General features: G+C 40.0%; 1 protein-coding gene across 1 annotated transcript; it reads left to right on the top strand.

Moving 5' to 3' along the window:
- The first annotated feature begins 9,708 nt into the window (after positions 1-9,708).
- On the top strand, positions 9,709-18,312 carry prkab1a (protein kinase, AMP-activated, beta 1 non-catalytic subunit, a). Its single transcript, XM_073478214.1, has 8 exons — positions 9,709-9,803; positions 12,231-12,413; positions 12,527-12,696; positions 13,075-13,168; positions 13,414-13,528; positions 14,122-14,255; positions 14,473-14,541; positions 16,588-18,312. The coding sequence occupies exons 2-8, from the start codon at positions 12,264-12,266 to the stop codon at positions 16,663-16,665; spliced, it is 810 nt and encodes a 269-aa protein (XP_073334315.1). The 5' UTR covers positions 9,709-9,803; positions 12,231-12,263; the 3' UTR covers positions 16,666-18,312.
- The last annotated feature ends 394 nt before the right edge of the window (positions 18,313-18,706 follow it).

The following is an 18,706-nucleotide window of genomic DNA, read 5'->3' as shown; positions in this document are numbered from 1 at the left end:
TTCTGCTCAAGTGTCATTATTTTCACTGTGGAAATGAGATGTAGATGGACGACTGTGTGACATAACCACTGTAATGAATTACTGAAAGACAATGGGAGATGTGGTGCAGACGTTTGTCCTTTGTTAATAAGCAGAACCATTAAAGAAAATGTGACGGGAATTCTATGAAGTTACAGGTTACACGACTATGTAAATGCACATGAAACTGCCCATAGGCTCACTGGAAACATACTGTAACAAGTAGAACTTCATGTAGTGTTTATGCCATGTAACGAAGGGGCGATGCCAGGTCCTCTTAGTGAATAAAGTATGGTTATGGCATGGATCTGGACTGTCTGAGGGATGTGTCACAGCGCTGAAATAAATGCATGGCATTTACTCTACTTCCTGAGAATCATGGGTTTGTGTCTTTTCTCATGTGTGTTTATTAATAACTATAAGAAACTGATAAGAAAAAATATATGCATGTAATATATCAAAATATTCATACTTTGACTTGAGCAGTTTCAATTGATTCGGGTTTAGCAAGCAAGGCAATCACCAGAATAAACGTTGCCAGTGTATGTTCCTGCAAACCGCAGGTGCATGTATGATAAAACTACATTTCTTTATGTTGCTACTTTACTTTTCTTTAGCTTCAATTTTCAATTTTATCTCGTGATCAAAACTCTGCTCTCGTTAGGTTTAAGCACAAAAAACACCTGCTTAGAGTTAGCAAAAGATCATGTTTTGGGTCTCCTTAAAGTTGCAGTATATAACAATCAGCCAACTGTCAAGTTTATATTCAAAACAAATAGGGGGGAGTTTTTCCATCAGAGTAGCCGCTAACTGCTGCAAACTGTAGCTGTCATTAGTAAATTAGTCAGCCGTGCAGCTACCAGTACAGACTGGGAGTTCGGAGCACCAGGGGAATGTTGGTGTTAATGCCGGGGCTAGCAGATTAGCATGCTAACTTCAGTAGATACATTGCAACATTGTGACGTTAAAACTGTTATTCCTTCACATTCTGTTAATAATTTTAGTGTTTAATTTTTTGTGTTTTCATCTTAAACTCTTACATATTGCACCTTTAAAAATGTCCAGCCTAAATGGACATTAATGGGATGAAGGCTGACACGCACAAAGCAAACAACCAAACATAAGACCATTTACCATAGGGGTGGATGATAAGCTTGAAATAATTACAATTCAATTTTTCCCATAACAATGCAAGTCAAAATATGAGGGACATCAGGACATATTTCGAGGTAAAACAACATATTTGATATCACATTAGCTTCTATCAGACGTCAGCTCACGTTAGCATTCAACTACTTCCTATAGCTACCATAACTGTTTGATTGTAAAGATGTAAATTAATTCTTAAGTATCAATAGACATCTTTGACACATTTACTAAAGCCTGGAAGTGTAATATGTAAAACAGTAATGTTTTTGAGTGCTAACATGAGCTAATGGGCTATAAATGTTATTTTACTGTGAATTATGGCCTGATGTCCCTCCAGATTTTCACTGTCGGTCATCTTTTCATTTACTCATCAATCGGGGAGTGGTGCGATGTTAAAATGTGTCAGATCTTCCATGTTTATACGGATTGCAACCTGAAACACAGCAGTGTATCATTATTCCAGCATTCAAGCTGCCCACAGTGACATCAGAGGGAACTGGCCACCAAGCCAGCATCAGTATTTGACAATCTGAAAAAGAGACTGTCGGGATATGGTCTGTAAAGATTTGTATTTAATTATCTCCCAGCTCTAACTAACCACTTACCAGCACGTATTTTACTACATGTAGTATTTACATACACGTCTGTATTTATAAGACACTAAAGAGCAGGGAGGTTTATTAAAGTTTCTGTTACATCAGAAAATTATCTGTTGAGGAGTGGAAAAGGAAAACATCTCCTCCCTCCTGCTCCTCGTTCTCCCTACTCCAGGAAATCCAGCAAAACTTGCGTTAGGTAGAGTTTGCCAAACACACCAGGTATTCATCCCCAAATCCTTTTCTCTCGTGGAAAGCAGAGCTTACAGTGTGAACACACAAACATTACATCATGAATCAAACCACTGTGTTGCCTGTGGGCATCCAAACCATCCCAGGCTTCAGTTAAAACAAATAACATTTGAATTCTGCTTTTATTCTGTACTTAAACTCGGGCTAACTAGCTCTGCCCTGCAATACACAATATACAGTGTGTATGCTCTTTGTTTACTTCACTGTCTTCTACATCGATCTTCAGCTGATGAGGACGCTGACATTTTGACTTGTAGCTTTTCGTCATTAGCCATCGTGTTCATATTTTACTCTTTCACCTTAAAAACTGAAGATCTAACCAGATGTAATAATATTGTATTTAGATTAAACATCAAGTTGGCTTTGTTTTTAGTCTCAATGGATTTTCTAGTGCTTTCAAATGAGATTTTTCAAATTTGACTTAATTCAAGTAAATGTCACTTGCCGTGTCTTGATAAGAAACTTTGTCTTTATTTGAGTTATTTTTAACTTGGGACATATAAAACATCCACTTCAAGGCTAGGAGATTTATTTCAAGCACTAGTATGTCACATTTGCTTATAGTACCGAACACAAAGCGCAATGAACACTGATTGGAATGACATTAGTTTTAAAGGTTGTTTTTTTGGACAAATTGACATTTTGAGCAGCTGGTGGCGCCAGAGGAAAAGTCAGGGGATCATCAGAGTCATTGAGCTTCTGCCTCTGAGGGCCGTTAATGTCTGTACAACATTTCATGGAGATCCACCATATAGTTGACGAGATACTTCAGTCTGGGTGAAAGCGGTCGGCCCTCTGAGCGACATATGTATCACTAAAGCCACCTTAGCAGATGTCAGTTGGCATGGTGGCACCTGGTTAGTAAATATGACTTTTAGCTATAAGGTTGTGGGTTTGGATCCTGGGTTGGATATTTGGTTCTACTTTATTGTGTCAAAATTAAGAATGCACCACTTGGATTAAGTATTATGTGCTGAAAGTCTGATCCTTCTTATTTCTAGTCTGCACCGACTTACTTCTTGTAATAGTAAACGTATCTTGCTGCCTGGACAGATAATTTCACTAATATTTAGTCCCTTTCTCCTTAAAGTCACTGTTTATTTCATGTATTTAATTGTTTGTATTGTTTTGCAACAAATCAGCTGTAAACATTAAACTGGCAAATGCAAGTTTCTTGCTTTAACGCGTCATTATGAAGAAAATGTTGATGATAGCACAATGCAATGGCAGTAAAATAATGACACCATTGGCGCTAAGACTGGTTTCCTGTCAACCTTCACTGTCTTTCCCCGGGCACGAAATCTCCCTGGAAAATGAAGATGGTTGGTGATCCAGCTCGGCTGGCAGCCTGGCTCCATTCCTATCCGTTTTCACATCTCCATTATAGACTAAATGAACGAATAAACTCACATTTTATCCTGCTAGCTGTTTTTAGTTGCTACTCTGAGGAATACACTGCCAACAGTACCTCTTGGAACGCTGGGGGGAAAACTTGTCCATTTCCACTCTAAGAAGTCAGGGTTTTCAGCCAACTCAGGCCACGTCTCGCTTAAAAACGGAAAAGCATTTCCGTTGCGTTTTGAAAAAGTTCCGTGTGAGATGGCATCAATTCGAAGATGATCCCTGTGCACACAGAAATGGAAAAACGAGGCATGCCAGGCCAGTAGTTGGCTGTGTAACTTTGTAATGAAACATAACACCAACGCTTTCTTCTACAGAACACCATTATCATTATCTTTGTCCTCCTACTCTCGCATGGCTATTTGACTGAAAACATAATACACATGCACAAAGTGGGGCCGTGACTTCACCGTTTTCACAGGATCCGCGTTTTGACAGTTTACACGATGACAGTAGGGGTGGCCTTTTCAAAAGATACACTTCGGGACCCGGTTTCAAAAGTTTGCATTTTCAGGGCCCCAAAAACGCAGCTGTCGTGTGAACAAACGGCCAAAACGCAACAATAGTTCACCGTTTTCTGTTGAAAGCTTTCCCGTGTAAACAGCCTCTCAGAGCTTGAGGGCAGCATGACTTAATGCTATAGCTACACCTGATCAAATCTGCTAGCTTCATGTCGGTTGACAAAAGCCTCTGTCAGCCGGACGGTTCCAGTGGCGCTGAAGTAGCACTGGATTCACACTTGTTTAAATTCAGCCGGCTCCCTCACTTTGATCGCCCTCTGCTTTGTATTCCAAGTGGCTGGAGCAGAAAACATTGCATGAATGAACCGCTGCTCCGCCAAGTGTGATTGCACAGATTATACATTCCACAGCGGGGCAAAGGGCTTTTCCTGAACACCCATACAATCTCAAACATGCGCTATGAAATTCGAGAGGGTGGTAATACTGTAGCAGATAGGAGCTGAGTGTCTAGCTCAAGCTTACATCGAGAGGACAAGAGGCATTATGGCCACTGGACCTTTCACCTGCCGACGGTTGGAATAAAAAGGATTGTCTCCTACGGCACCAAGAGGTCACCTTCTCACTTAGAGGTTTGCAAAGAGAGAGGGTTGGACACAAACTGTGGTTTGAACAGTGCCTTTCCTTGACTTGCCCGTCAAGCTTTAACAAGTTGAAACCGGTCAAAAAAGAGAAAGAAAGCAGGCTTGTTGTAGAGTCACACCGTGTAGCTGTGAAGCCTGTGCCTCCTTGAGGCTTGTGTTACTTTTCTATCTGTCAGTAAAAACAAAGAGTCCGGCGGTAGCGTCTCCCCAAACACCGAACTGAAGGTCAAACTGTAAGCATCGGAGCGAGTAAGACAGGGAGAGAGAGAGAGAGACACAACAGGAAATAGAGATAACAGGACAAAAGGATGAGACAGCGTGTGTGGGAGAGAAATCATTTAGGCGAGGATGTTATGTAATTGTTTCATAACAGATTCGCTGATAATGTTCTTGACCGGGCTAATTGCTAGATTAAACGCTGAGTCAAATGTGAAACTTGAGTCTCTGGATTGGTCCCACCCAAACAGTCTCACAAATCACCGGGTTAATGAGGAAGATTGTGTCAAGCAGCCGTCATGTCATCGGGGACGCACAGCTTATGATTAAGTCCTCGTGTGCCTTTATAGGGTTAATCAAAAAGTTACAAAGCAGCGAAAAATTAATTACAAAAGGTTAAAAGAAAAGTCCCTTTTCTTCTCTCTGTTTCTTTTCATGTCATCATTCATTTACTTTTATTCAAGACATTTCTGAAAACATCTTACAACCTCCTTCTACCAAGCCCAGTTGCCCTCCCTTTGCACATTGCATCTTCAAGCCACTGTCGAGGTTTAAGGATGAATCTTTCTTTAATGAAAAAATTAGTTAACCTTGGACACCGCAATCTTTAGCTTTAACCTGTATTTACAGAGTATATTGATTTGTTGTCTAGCGAGCAGACACTTCTTTACGTTCTGTTCACTAGAACTTTTGAACAGACGTGATTCAGCTGCAGCGGTGTGTATAACTCATGCTGACGGACGGTGCCAGTAGAACCATCTATTCAGCAAAGTTGTTCCAGTTAATTTAAAAGTCTACTCGACCGCAGAAAATCCTGACAAGATGTAAGGCCAATTGACCAGTCGAGCTTTAAAGCAAACACCGTGGAAGTCCCAGACAACCTAAACCGACGAGTTTTGAAATCCCTGTCCCTGTACAATATAGTACGCCATGTTTTCAGGAGTTAAATAAAGGCCTTGCTGTTAAAGGGATAAGACTGACGATGTACATCGTTGTCATGGTCAACAAATCCCATTGAAAGTGATTTGATTCTACTAACAAATATTAGCCAAAGTTTCAGCTTATTACAAGCAATACATACTGAGATAGAGACTTTTTACTCACTACATATATTTAATTATGTAATAACTTTAGTTACTAGTTACTAGTGTATGCTGCACCTGAGTCAGAGCAGTGCATTTTCTAAATCAGTGTTTCGGCAATCTGATAAAAAAAGAACACCGATTCCAATAATCAGAAAATTGAAGATCAGATAATATGTTAGGCTGAAAATCGCTTGAGCCACAGTATACTGTATACATAATATATGTATGAGTTACTTTTACCTATACTTTTGATACTTAAGTTAATTTAATCCAAAATGGATGATCCTCCTCATCTAATGAAAAGATATACTTGAGACTTGTTTTAAAAGGGTAGACACTCAAGGTCACCACGGGTCAATTTTTAGATTTTGAACTATTTTGCTTCCGTAACGTCTTTTCTTAGAATAGTAGGCAGAAAATAACCAAATACACATGAGGCTGGGTCCACATGTAGGCTAGGGAAGTCAGAAAGCATGGAGATGTTGTCGTCTTTGGTTTCATGGAGTTTGTCAACAGTAAGAAAAGTACAGACCAACACTCAATGTATCCTTTAAGCCTGAAAAGAAAGGCGATCCTGCTCAATATTGTTCAAATTTCTTTACTAAAACAAGTTGTCATGCAATGTTTCACACAGGAAACGCACAAAAACAAGAGTGCCAAGTTGTGTTGCCCTCACAGATGTGAGCTTGTAAGAGTGCCAAGGCAACAAGTGTGAGTCATCACCCCCCCCTCGTGTCATCAAGAGGAGCTCAGTATAAAGGTTATCTGGCTTGTGTACAGAGAGTGTATCAGGGCCAGCTGCTGGCCGATGCGCTGCGGTGCGGCTGCCGACTGCTGTGTGATGGCTTCACTCAGCAGGGATGAGTAATGGTAAACAACAGTGGCAGTGTGGCCATGGCTCAGGGGGAGCGTTGCCAGAGTGGAGCCACAGTAAAATGTCAGCGCATCAGTCACATCACGGAGTTCATCAGAGGTCCGTGAGCCAATATAGGATTTCTAATGAGGGTGAGAGCTCCCCAGGTTTGGGCTTTGGCTTTAGTCTGCTTGGCACGAGAGAAGACGGCTTTCAAAGTCACACAATGATGCAGTATCAGGGTCGACCCGCTCCCACTTCAGTCGTCGCTCTATCTAACATTGCCAACTGACACGTCAACATTTACAACACATCAAAACTAACAACGCGCCGCTATAGCATCCGACTCCATCACTCTGATCCATTTTTGAAATCCACCTCCGCATGCGAGCGAAAAACATCACATCCCACCTCCACCAGTCAGGCCAAACTTCATCCATCCTCGGAGCCCACTCAGTCTCCTATAAGTCGTCGTGAGCCAATTACAGCCGTCTGGTTCCAGGACGGTCGTCTAAGATGGCTCTTGGATCTCAAAACTCGAATTCGATTAAATATTGAAGTGCTCTGGTGAAAGTGTGCTATTGCATGCATCATCGCTCATCAACTCTTATCCCCATTAAAATGACATGCACGTACAAACTGTTGCATCACACAATAACTTGTTGTTTTGACATTTCTCAATGATTTTCTCTCTCAGATAAGAAGCCAACCTGAGGAGAAAACAACATGATGCACCGTTTATTACAAGGCGTAAAGGCTCTGGAGGGAAAAATTAAATCTCTAATTGAGCACCCGGTGTGGACCGACATCTGTGTGCCGCAATCAACTGTGACCGAGCCAATAATTCGGGGCTGTGTCTGCTGTGACATTGCAGATAATGGGGCCTTGTGAGATGTACATTCTTCTGTTTTTAAAATGGTGCAGGGAACGCTAACCTCACATCTCTGCTGGACACATTTTTATTTAGCTCCTTGTTATGTGCCAAGGCCTCCAGCATTCGCTGCCCCCCCTGAGTACGGATGAGGCTGGAGTCCTGATTGGGAGCGCACATCATTAGTGGTATTAAATGTGTGTCGAAGTTTGAGGAAAAAGAATTGGTGTAGATGGGAAATGGGAGCGAGGGGACTAAACAAAGATGAACAGACACTTTTTTTGAGCTTTAGCTGCAGCGCAACATGACTCTGCCAGAAAATACTGCAAAAGAAGGCACTAAATTGTTTCCCATGAGGTGGAAAGAAAACTCACCCATATCCGAACCAAACAACAAGTGGAAAATACAAAAAAACAGCAACAGACATTTAAACTGGTCCAGCACAGGTGTAGCTAATGAGATGATCAGGCTACACTCCATTAGGTGTCACTGACAGGGCAGTGATTTGACCGTTAATATTCTGCTTTTCCTGCCAAGACAATTCAAAATATGTGCTTCATCTACTGACAGGTGAGCTGGCACAACAGCACCGCTCAGGGAAAATGTGACCGCAGCAGCTGTCGGAGGTTTGGCACTGTCACAGGATCAGATTGGGCTGCCTGACATAACAATTAATGATATGCTGCATCATTTCATCCATAATGAGAGCGACTTTAGAGGCACTGCAGAACTCAGTAGACAAAGTTTGAGAAGGTAACCTTTAAAGGCACCATTACAGCTGATCCTCAACAGTTCAAAGGCCGCTCAGAGAGACCTTTTGTCTGAATGGCAAGTTGCACTCATTCCCTGCATGTCTCATCGCTGGGCAACGCACAGTAAATGTCAAGACTGGCACAAAGCTGTAGTGTTTTCTTTGTCTATCAGCTGACTAAAAGTTAGCTGAAAATGCAAATATAATATAAAGAAATCTTTTCTCATGACCAATGATCCATGGTGCAATATGTTATATTACCGCCTACATAATATACAATATAAATAGCCTATTACATGCACATATATGTAGAGTGTTACGACCGCCTCCAACGGAGGTCTAACAAGACAAACAACAGGTTGTAGTTTTAAAGGAAGGTAAATTTATTAAGTAAATTGCAAACAAACAGGGTAAAAAAACCCTAAACAATCAAACAAAAACAAACTGATAGGCCGGCCAAAATGAGCAAAAGAAGAGCAGCCTCCCAGACCAACCAACCAGTGCCAGAACTGGGGGCTAACCCTCTACCCTAACACAACAAATCACCTAAACCTCATTGAAATGAAGCCACGAAAACTGAACTACCGCACCCATCAGATAAACATAAATCAAAAACATAATACCGGCTGACTGACTGCACCTCTTGTCTGGTGGCCTGAAGTGAGAGCAGGAGCAAGAGCAAGCAGAGAGACCAGAGCCTAGTGCCCTACCCTCTCTTATTGGATTTTCACAATCAGCCAAACTGCTATCACCTGGCAAGGCAAGAGGCCAATCACCAGCCACAGTGACACATCCTGGCCAGCAGAGAGGGAGCATGTGACATAGAGCTTCTGTCAATATATTCGCCTTAACATGCCTATATTCTGCCTATATATTGGCACAAGTGACAATTTTCCAGATTTTATAGTTTTTGTTTTTTTGTTTTTTGGATCTTTGTCTATAGTAGTTCACATTTCTGAAAAGAGTTACGCGTTACTTTATTAATCAAGATGGACTGTATGGGTCTATGACCTTCATATAGATCCCATGATGTACATCATTTTGATAAATACAAACAAACAAACAAACAAACAAACAAAACAACATTGTAGGCATCAGAAATTAAGGTCACAGCTTTACTGGCTCATCACATGAAAACAGAGCTTCATCTCCACACTGTACCCTGTCACTGTACTTAACTCACGCTTCCATCTAGTGGTGAGAGGATACAATTACACCCTTAATCACAAAGGGCCATACATTTTATAACACGATCATGATTAAAAACTCTACCGTATTGCCACAGACATTATACATACAACCATGTGTCGATGTGTGGAAATAACAGGCTACAGTGTGTGATTATTCTGTCCTTTTAATCAAGTTGACCTTATTTTGTGTTTATTTACTGCGCACGCGCGAAACCCAGGGGGCGGGTTTGTTGATTCGTGATCAAATGTTTTGTTTCTGCTCCGGTGAAATGGGTCTGACGAGCTAGCGCACAAAGCTACGACGGCAAACGTTTCTCAGGTAAAAAAAACCCAAAACAAAACAAAAAAACAACACGACTGTCTGCACTTCTAGTGAGTGCATCCATTGTTTGAACTGATTTCACTTCCATGTAGCAGCCAGTAGCGCTGTTAGTGTGAACAGGACGGCTGCACAACACACTGATGCTAGCTGCTAACTGACGTTAGCTTTAGTAACGTTAAGACACCTGAGGTAATGTTACTGCTGGCTGAAAGTAGATTACCTGCAGTTCACTAAACACAAGCGAGTCACGCTGTAGTCACATGAGAGTTAGCAGCGGAGTCTAGTTGCGTGCATATCAGGTTTTAAGATGAGCTAACGTAACGTTAGCCTTGGCTGGGGGTCAGGTGGCTAATGTCAACACCATAGTTGACACAGTGTTGAAATCCGTTGCATTGCAGCTCAATTACTCCAGACAGTTAAGCTGCATAATATTAAGCACATCCTTTTTATCTGATACGTTATGATGGCTAACTGTAGTGGCAGAAACAGTAATGTTACTTCTCTCAAAATCATAGTATATACAGAGGAAAAGTACACCAACTCCGTCAGCAACAGTAATGTAGAAAGAGAAAGACCCTCATTTTAAAATGTGCCACTTTGGCTCTGATGCAGCATGCTCTCACACAATGTCCCAGCCACAACACTATCTGATTGCTAACACGTCACAATTAATAGCCTGCAAACACTGAATAATCAGAATCTGCAAAGTAACTAGTAACGAAGTTTATCAAATACATGTAGTGGAGAGGAAGTATAAAGTAGTAGAAAATGGAAATACTCGAGTAAAGTACCTGAACATTGTACTTAAGAACACCATTTGAGTAAATGTACATAGGTTTATGCCATCACTGTTTGTTCAGAATTGACCCCTACTCTTAATTACCCTAAATATTAGTTTATAATGTAAAATCGTACAGTAAACAGTTAGTTTAATTGATTTGATCATACACTTACATCAACCTGATTTTTTTTGTAAATCTAACCAGTATTTTAACTTGAACAGCAGCCCTCACATAAACTCTGACACAGGCACGAAATATGTCTAAACATTTCTGCCTCCTCCGTGTCACCTGAAACCAGGGGCACCAAACCTTTTTCCCTTGGAGGGTCAAAACTGAAACTTAATGTTGGGCCATGGGCCAGAAGCAAGCACCTATTTTACTGTATTGTATTGTGAAGGCACAAAATGGTACTAGGACCCCAATTTTCCTTAACTAACTAACTTCCTGTGCAAAGTGTCTGCCAGGCACAAATTAAATTTAGTATTTTTACCACTACAAACATCTGGCAGGCCAAATCCACCCCCCATAAGTGCCCAAAGTGGCCAAAGTATGTCACTTTGTGCAGCGCCAACTTATCAAAAGTTTACGTATTAGTAACACAAATAGTTTTATTTGCATGATAATTATAGCATCATTAAGAAATGTCTCAATAACACCATGTTGCTATTTAACAGGCCATTTCTCAATTTTGAACAACTTAAGCATTTTTCAAGGTCACCTCTGATAGTTGGTTTCATTTCATTTGACAATGATATGAAACTCTTTGCAATGATTTTAAACATCCTTGAAATGGGTAATCCATTCCTGTAAATGCATTATCTGCCTTTATTTTGTCAAGGTTACTGTTGCTTACTTATGCAGCTGGCCGTGCAGATTGATTTTCTACACTGCATTAGTAATATCATGCAGCAGTAGCATATGTAAGAAAAACATAAGTAGATCAAAACATGAAAGCCAATATATGTGTTGATTGTGACGTGTGCTATCTCCAGAAGGTTTCTAGTTTCTGCAATTACACAATACTGTAGTGAAATTAAGGTAGGAAAAATGATACAAACACAGCGTTATATAATGTTATTAGTAACGCCACAAATATGTGGTTTGTATTCAATAGGGTGTTGAACAAAACACTGGTCCTTCAACTAGTCATTTCATGTTGAAAGAAACATTATGTAAGAATAATTTTGAGCTTAACATGACAAGCTGCTGAAGCTATAACAATGCAGGGAGGTGCCCTTGCAGTGCATTAAAAAAAATACTTTTCAACTGCTGTTCAGTTTCTAGCTGCAGGGATTGCTTTATGATCATACAGTATGCTTTGTTTATGAAGTCACAACGTGGAAAAACCTGTTCAATTCAGCTGTCGGATGTAGATGTGGAGTATAAGCCTGCCAAGTCCTTCTATGTGTTTTCTGACCCATGGCTGCTTGTAATGTGTTACCAGTTAACTTATTCTGCTGTTGTATTCATTCTACATAGGAACTTTAGTCCTGTACTAATTCTCTTTCTCACGAGGTCTGAAAAGCCATTTGTGTTGTCAGGACTCTGGTCGCAGCTGTTAATGATCAATTTGGGAAAAAAATGTCAGATCTTGTGCAGTCTTCTCTGAGTTGCTGTTGATCTCTCAAACTCCTGCTCACAGTGACCTTGCACCAGCCTACAAGAAGATAAAGTCATGGGGAATACGAGCAGTGAGAGGGCTGCCATGTGCCAGGGGGAGAAGGCTCAGCGGAGGGACAGCCGAGGGACCAAGGAGGGTGAGAGGCCAAAGATCCTGATGGACAGCCCCGAGGATGCAGATATTTTTCATGGTGAAGACATGAAAGTGAGTTGTGCTGCTGTCAGAGACAGTGTATCTGTTTCCATCATGGTTGTGCCTGTTAACTTTTATTATTACATTAGGTAGTGTAAATAATACTTGCTTGATGGGTATTTCAGGCTCCCATGGAGAAAGAGGAGTTCCTTGCGTGGCAGCAGGACTTGGAAGCAGATGACAAAGGACCAACGCTGGACCGGCCAACAGTCTTTCGCTGGACTGGAGATGGCAAGGAGGTCTACATCTCTGGATCCTTCAACAACTGGGCCAACAAGATTCCCCTCATTAGAAGGTGAGGGGTTGTCCTTAACTCTATGTATGGTGACATTTTGTCAGTTTTAATTATATACTCATTAACTTGTTATTTCATAGGAAGTTTTTTTCTCTGTCAGCTTAATAATGCTCAAATACAACTTTTAAGATTTATTTCATTAATTAGCAGGTTGTTTTATAAATTAAGCAGGTGAATTGATATTCAAAATTCAAAATGTATTGCCATATAGCCTAAAGGCCATATCACCTAGGTACCTGAATGGTTTCCTGGACCCAGTTTTGTTTAAATTCAGCTCACATACAAGATTTCATACATATTATTGATGAGGTAAAATATTCAAAGAGAAGTAATGTTTTAACCGTCCTGTGTGCCAAATTCTGTCTTCCTCGGTCAAAGTCAGAACACCTTTGTGGCCATCGTCGACCTACCTGAAGGGGAGCATCAGTACAAGTTTTACGTGGACGGCCAGTGGACCCACGACCCAGCTGAGGTCAGCACTTATTCTCACACTCCAATATGACTGTCTGTTATCATTACCATCAGTTTCTGGCAAGAATAAAAATAATCTTTTGACTGTTGAACCAATATTATCACTACATAATAAATCATAATGTTTTCACGGTAAGATTGTTGTTACACCAGTAGTATATAACTGCAAGTATACTGTAGATTGTATGTTTTGAAATGACATTGTGTTGTGCAGCTTCAGTTGTGATTTTGATTTTCTCCTCACAGCCAGTTATAACCAGTCAACTCGGGACAGTCAACAATGTCATCCAGGTGAAGAAAACGGACTTTGAGGTGTTCGATGCTCTAATGGTGGACTCGCAGAAATGCTCTGACATGTCAGGTGAGTGCCGACAAACTCTTTTTCATATCATTCCTGTTAGATTCCCTGATGTGTAGTAGCGCTGCAACCAACGACTATTCTCATTCTGATGAATCCCTATATTATCTTCTCGAATAATCGATTGTTTGGTCTATGAAACCTCCCAAGCAGATGTCCTCAAATGTCTTGTTTCGTCCACAATCCAAAAATATGCTGTTTGCTGTCATAGAGAAGTAAAGAAACCAGAAAATATTCATATTTAAGGAGCTGGAATCAGAGAATTGTAACTTTTTTTTCCCCATAAAAATCACTCAAACAGATGAATCAATTATCAAAATAGTTGGTGATTAATTGATTCATCATTGCAGCTTTAATGTGGAGTTAATTATTGTTTTGTTATTTTGTTTTCTTTTGGCTCCTGGAAATATTTACCACCATCTTTGAGTTCATTTAGAAATCAAAACTGAAGAACAGCAACATTTTTGTTTTGCAATGCTACTGCTGTGTGAACAGAGGCAGTGATTCCTAAATCAGTAACAGTGTGTGATGTTTGAAAATGATCTCACTCATACTGTACCACCCTCACTCTGCCTCTCCTCCTGTCCCTAATTTAGACCTGTCGAGCTCTCCTCCCGGGCCCTATCATCAGGATGCCTATGTCCCTAAACAGGAAGAGAAGTTTAAGTCTCCGCCCATACTCCCACCTCACCTGCTGCAGGTCATCCTCAATAAAGACACTGGAATTTCTGTAAGTAGCTCACAGATATCGCCATTGTGGTACTTTCTAAAACATATATATAAATGAATAGGATCACAAATAGAAATAGTAAAATCACAAACACTTAAAACAATTCCAACATTAGTAATAGATAAAGTGCATCTATAAGATGAGATAAGCAATGTATCTGAAACTAGAGAATTCAATAGTAACGTGACACATAACTTGTTTTCTTTCTCCTATCCAGTGTGACCCTGCATTACTCCCAGAACCCAACCACGTCATGCTCAACCACCTCTATGCTCTTTCCATTAAGGTAAGGTCTCAAGTGCCTGAAGATTTCTGTGTTTTCTATTTTTCAGCACCATGTGGCTGCTAAAAATGTGGGAAAACTTTCTGCGGTGACACTTGAGAAATGACCAGCTTTGTTAGCATTTTGAGCAGAAACTGTGAGCCGCTGCAGCTGCTAGCAAGCTCACACGAGGCTTGCACAGCAGATTGTATCTATGAGGTGCCGGCAGTGATAACAAGCTGCTAATAGGGGAGCTGAAGGACAGATAATTACCGTTTCCCACATCGTGACAGGAAAAACAAATTAAACGTGCATGTGAAGCTATAAATACTAACAGTGGTGTCAGACTAAACCTGGGAAAAAAAGAGAACAAAATATAAGAAACTTAGAGTTTCCACTCTTACCCTGCTGATGGATCATCATTGAAGGCATACACAGTATTAACAATGTCAGTTTATAGCTGGGCAGATAGTAAGTAGTAGTAGGTATTGACTTTAAGGATAATTTTTGTTTTTAGGATTTTGTTATTCCTCTTCAAAGTGACTCTGGTGTCAGACGCTTTGCAACTGTAATCAAACAGTTACACAGAAACGAGGCACTGGCAGTGGGAGAACAGCAAATATGGCCCTGCTGGAGCTCTGTTGTCCCAAGTTACCCTGAAAATTCCCAAATCAACATGCTGACTGTCGAACTGCTTTTTATTTCTTAAAAATGCTGCTTAATGGCACACTTATTAGATCATTTCATAGCTACTTGGCTTAAAGAAGCCTAATAGAAAGCCACATTTTTTTTTTCAGCAAAATAATCAAATGAACAGAGGACTGCAAACAGAACAGTCCTGTGTGTAAATGCATTAAAAGCTCAATTATTGGACACAGGGGAGCGTCTGGAAATTTGCTCTGCAGAATGAAATAGATTGAATTTCCATACCATATGATACATGAGTCAGATTGTGTGTGAGCATAATAAGAGCCTAAAATGAGTTTTTTTTCCCCCTCATACAAGAACAGCTCGCTAAAAGGTGTAGCTTTCCTTAGCAACTGCAAGAGTTAACACCAATCAACTAACTGCTAACCTCCATCAATTAGGCTGCACCTTCTGTAGCTGCTTCACAATAAAAGCCCTCTAGTGGGTCACTGATGAAAACATTTTTAAAGAATAACTCCACCAATTATTCACATTAAAGTGTCTTTAATGTCATTAGAGATCAGAAAGAAGTGAGATGCCTCACTCTTTCGCAACCTCCGTTATCAGCTCCAGAAAAAACAATGTGTTTAATCCGTTCAATGTGAACAGAGGCAATTGCAGATTATTAGCAGGTTAACCCATGTTTAAAAAACCTCCGTATACATGCAAATGTCTGTGTAAAAGTGGTATAAGTGATTAGGTTGCATTGAGGGTAATGTAGGCGCCGGGTTTTATAAGGAAGAAACAAAGCGTGGAATATGAAAGCCGATATCTTTGGATCTGCTCTATCAATTTTGATGATTTGTTATAAAACTGTCCACAGCGAGCTGATGAGAATGTGAGACCTGTAGCTTGCTTTTCAAAACTTGGCGCCTACATCACACACAGTTTAACTTAGCCACTGAGTGACATCACTGGAGGCAATTCATCAGATTACATGAAGCTTCCTCTGGAGCCGAATCGCTCACCTCACCTTTCAGCGATCTCCTCATAAAACGCCGCCAACTGAGCTGAACAGTCCTCATTTTGTGCAAAAGTGCAATTCAAATCTGAAGTTAAAATGAGGATTGAAAAGTTGTGAAGCTGTCCTATAATGTAACATAACAAAAGGACGCCTTTGGTTTCCATTAATAGTTTCTTAACAGCAGTAGACAGGAATATAGTAGCGGTAGATATTATATTGCCGCATTGTTGACGGGGATTAGTGAGCGGAGCGGGACGAGATTAGTGGGCGACCCTCCCACTAATCTCTCATGGTTTACATTATGGTGACACTGCACATGGTATGACTGATAGCATTGTTCCCATTCACCCACTTGTATTTAAGCTGTATGCATACATTTCCTCGTTTAGAAAGTGAGTTTTTGTGTTTTTCTGTCCCAGGATGGAGTGATGGTGCTGAGTGCGACACATCGCTACAAGAAGAAGTACGTCACCACCTTACTATATAAGCCCATCTGATTGAAGACTGACTTTATAATCCTGTCCGAGTGTGTTGACTGTACACTGAGTGTACAAAATATAACCTCCGTCTGTGCAGAGAGTGAACATGCTCGCTCAAGCTCATGACTTTTACCTGCTGACTTGTAGATGAACACACAGGGCTCAGAAAGTTGACGTGTGACCACTGATATTCTTAGGGCCAACAGTCACCTGGATGAGAATATCAGGTTAAGTTCAAGCTAATAAGAGGTTAACAGCTCTGAGATCATATTTTGTACACTCTCTGTGTATCAAGTTATTGTACACATCTGTTTAGGATGATTGTCACTCCGATCCTACATAATCTGCCTTTATTTGTTCACTGATTGCCCTGTGTAGTTTTCAACAACACTGTCTTTGCTTAGTAGACATAGAGAGGTGATAATAATGAGGCAGGAAACAATTACATGTCTGTGACGTAAATGTAATGAGGAGGATTGGTAATGCTGGGAAAATCTACCTGAGGTTGCTGTCGTGTTTCACCACAACAGCCCCACAACCACGACTGAATGTTCAGGTCAAAGAAGGAAAGAAATTGCACTGCAGTAGTTCTCCACTGTTTTCATTTGCCTATTTATCTTGAGAATATTTAATAATATCCACACAACACACAGTAGATATTTTTCTATAATTTGTGAAGTATTCAGTGATGTGTTCTCTTTTCTACATGTGGTTTGATTCGTTGTCTTTATGTAGTTAGTTACAGTGTTGTGGTCAAGACCATTCCAGTCAAGACAAGTTGAGACCAAAACCATTTATTTTTTGAGAAATTAATTTGGTCTAAACTTTAGAATTACTTTTAGTTTTGCACTATTACGTTTCAATTTATTTTTAAAGTAGACTATGCATACAGTGTATGTACACTCAGAGCACGACAATGTATCAGAATAATAATCACCCTTTTGAACGTCTAAGCAGGTTTAATAATCTTCACGCTGATGTACCTTTGCACAAGTAATATGATTTTCCCTCTTTTGTAATGGTGTAAACACATTCCAGAAATTAATAGTTGTTCCCTGCTGGCATCATTTGTTCGTGCCATTGATGACTGCCAATCTTTAGAGCAGCGTTTCTATAAAACACGTTTCAGATTAATTTGTCGACGTATAAAAGGAAAGAAAATATTAAAATGATTTGACAAACAGTGACTCTGACTTCAAGAACCACAACACTGATGAAGGGACAAGCTTTGGATCATGACAGAGTCGTACTGTTGCTGAAGATTTTTTTTTGGTTATAGTTAACATGCACTGTTAATGTTCTGTCTGTCACTGAAGGATTAGAATGTGTTTTGAGTTAAAGGTAGCACATATTTACATCAATGTATTATTGTTATATTTGGTATCTTGGTATAATTGCCACTAACAAATGAGACCGTGATGTCTGTTATTTTTGTTCTATGCTTTAGGCCAGTAGATGCTGACAATCTCCTCAGTGAAGGTCTCGTTTGTTTGTGTTACCTCTGCTGATTGAACTAACATGGTTATGATTTATTGATGTGAAAATGCTGCACCTTTAAATAAATTGAAGTATCATTAAAATGTTGCTGACCCTTTGAACCATGCTGATGTGTACACATTTTCCATTTTCAGAGACATTTGTATTAAAGATTAAGTTATAAATTCATATGCAGTTTGTCTCATTTTTGATCGTACTGTAGCTCTTTAGGTCAACAACTGGCTGACTTTTGTGGTCATAATATACAAAAGTATGTTGTATATTTCTGTATAGTCAGCCTCATTGAGACACAATGTGTAGAAGGCAGTGGATTGGACACTGCTTTTTTTCTCGATGAATTGGTGATCATCAATATAACTATTTGTTATACCGTTAAAGCTTGTATTTACAATATGCTTAACCAACAAATGCATGAATGCAATGCAATTGCAATTTGCAAAACATGTTACAGGGGTTCAGAGAGGAAAAAGTTTTACAGTTCTACAAGTTTTAACATAAAAAATATTATAGCTGTGGAATATCCTCACATATTCACAAACTACAGGAAAGGAACTTTTTAAAT

This window comes from Pagrus major, chromosome 12 (assembly GCF_040436345.1).
Source record: "Pagrus major chromosome 12, Pma_NU_1.0".
Taxonomy (NCBI): Eukaryota; Metazoa; Chordata; class Actinopteri; order Spariformes; family Sparidae; genus Pagrus; species Pagrus major.
The sequence above is the reverse complement of the archived record's forward strand: the minus strand, read 5'-3'. Positions and strand labels throughout refer to the sequence as shown.

Excerpts from the sequence above, each read along its gene's own strand:
- prkab1a (XM_073478214.1), top strand. The coding sequence starts at position 12,264 with ATGGGGAATACGAGCAGTGAGAGGGCTGCCATGTGCCAGGGGGAGAAG. Across the intron at positions 12,414-12,526 it reads TTCATGGTGAAGACATGAAA|GCTCCCATGGAGAAAGAGGA; the intron begins GTGAGTTGTGCT and ends TGGGTATTTCAG. Across the intron at positions 12,697-13,074 it reads AAGATTCCCCTCATTAGAAG|TCAGAACACCTTTGTGGCCA; the intron begins GTGAGGGGTTGT and ends CCTCGGTCAAAG.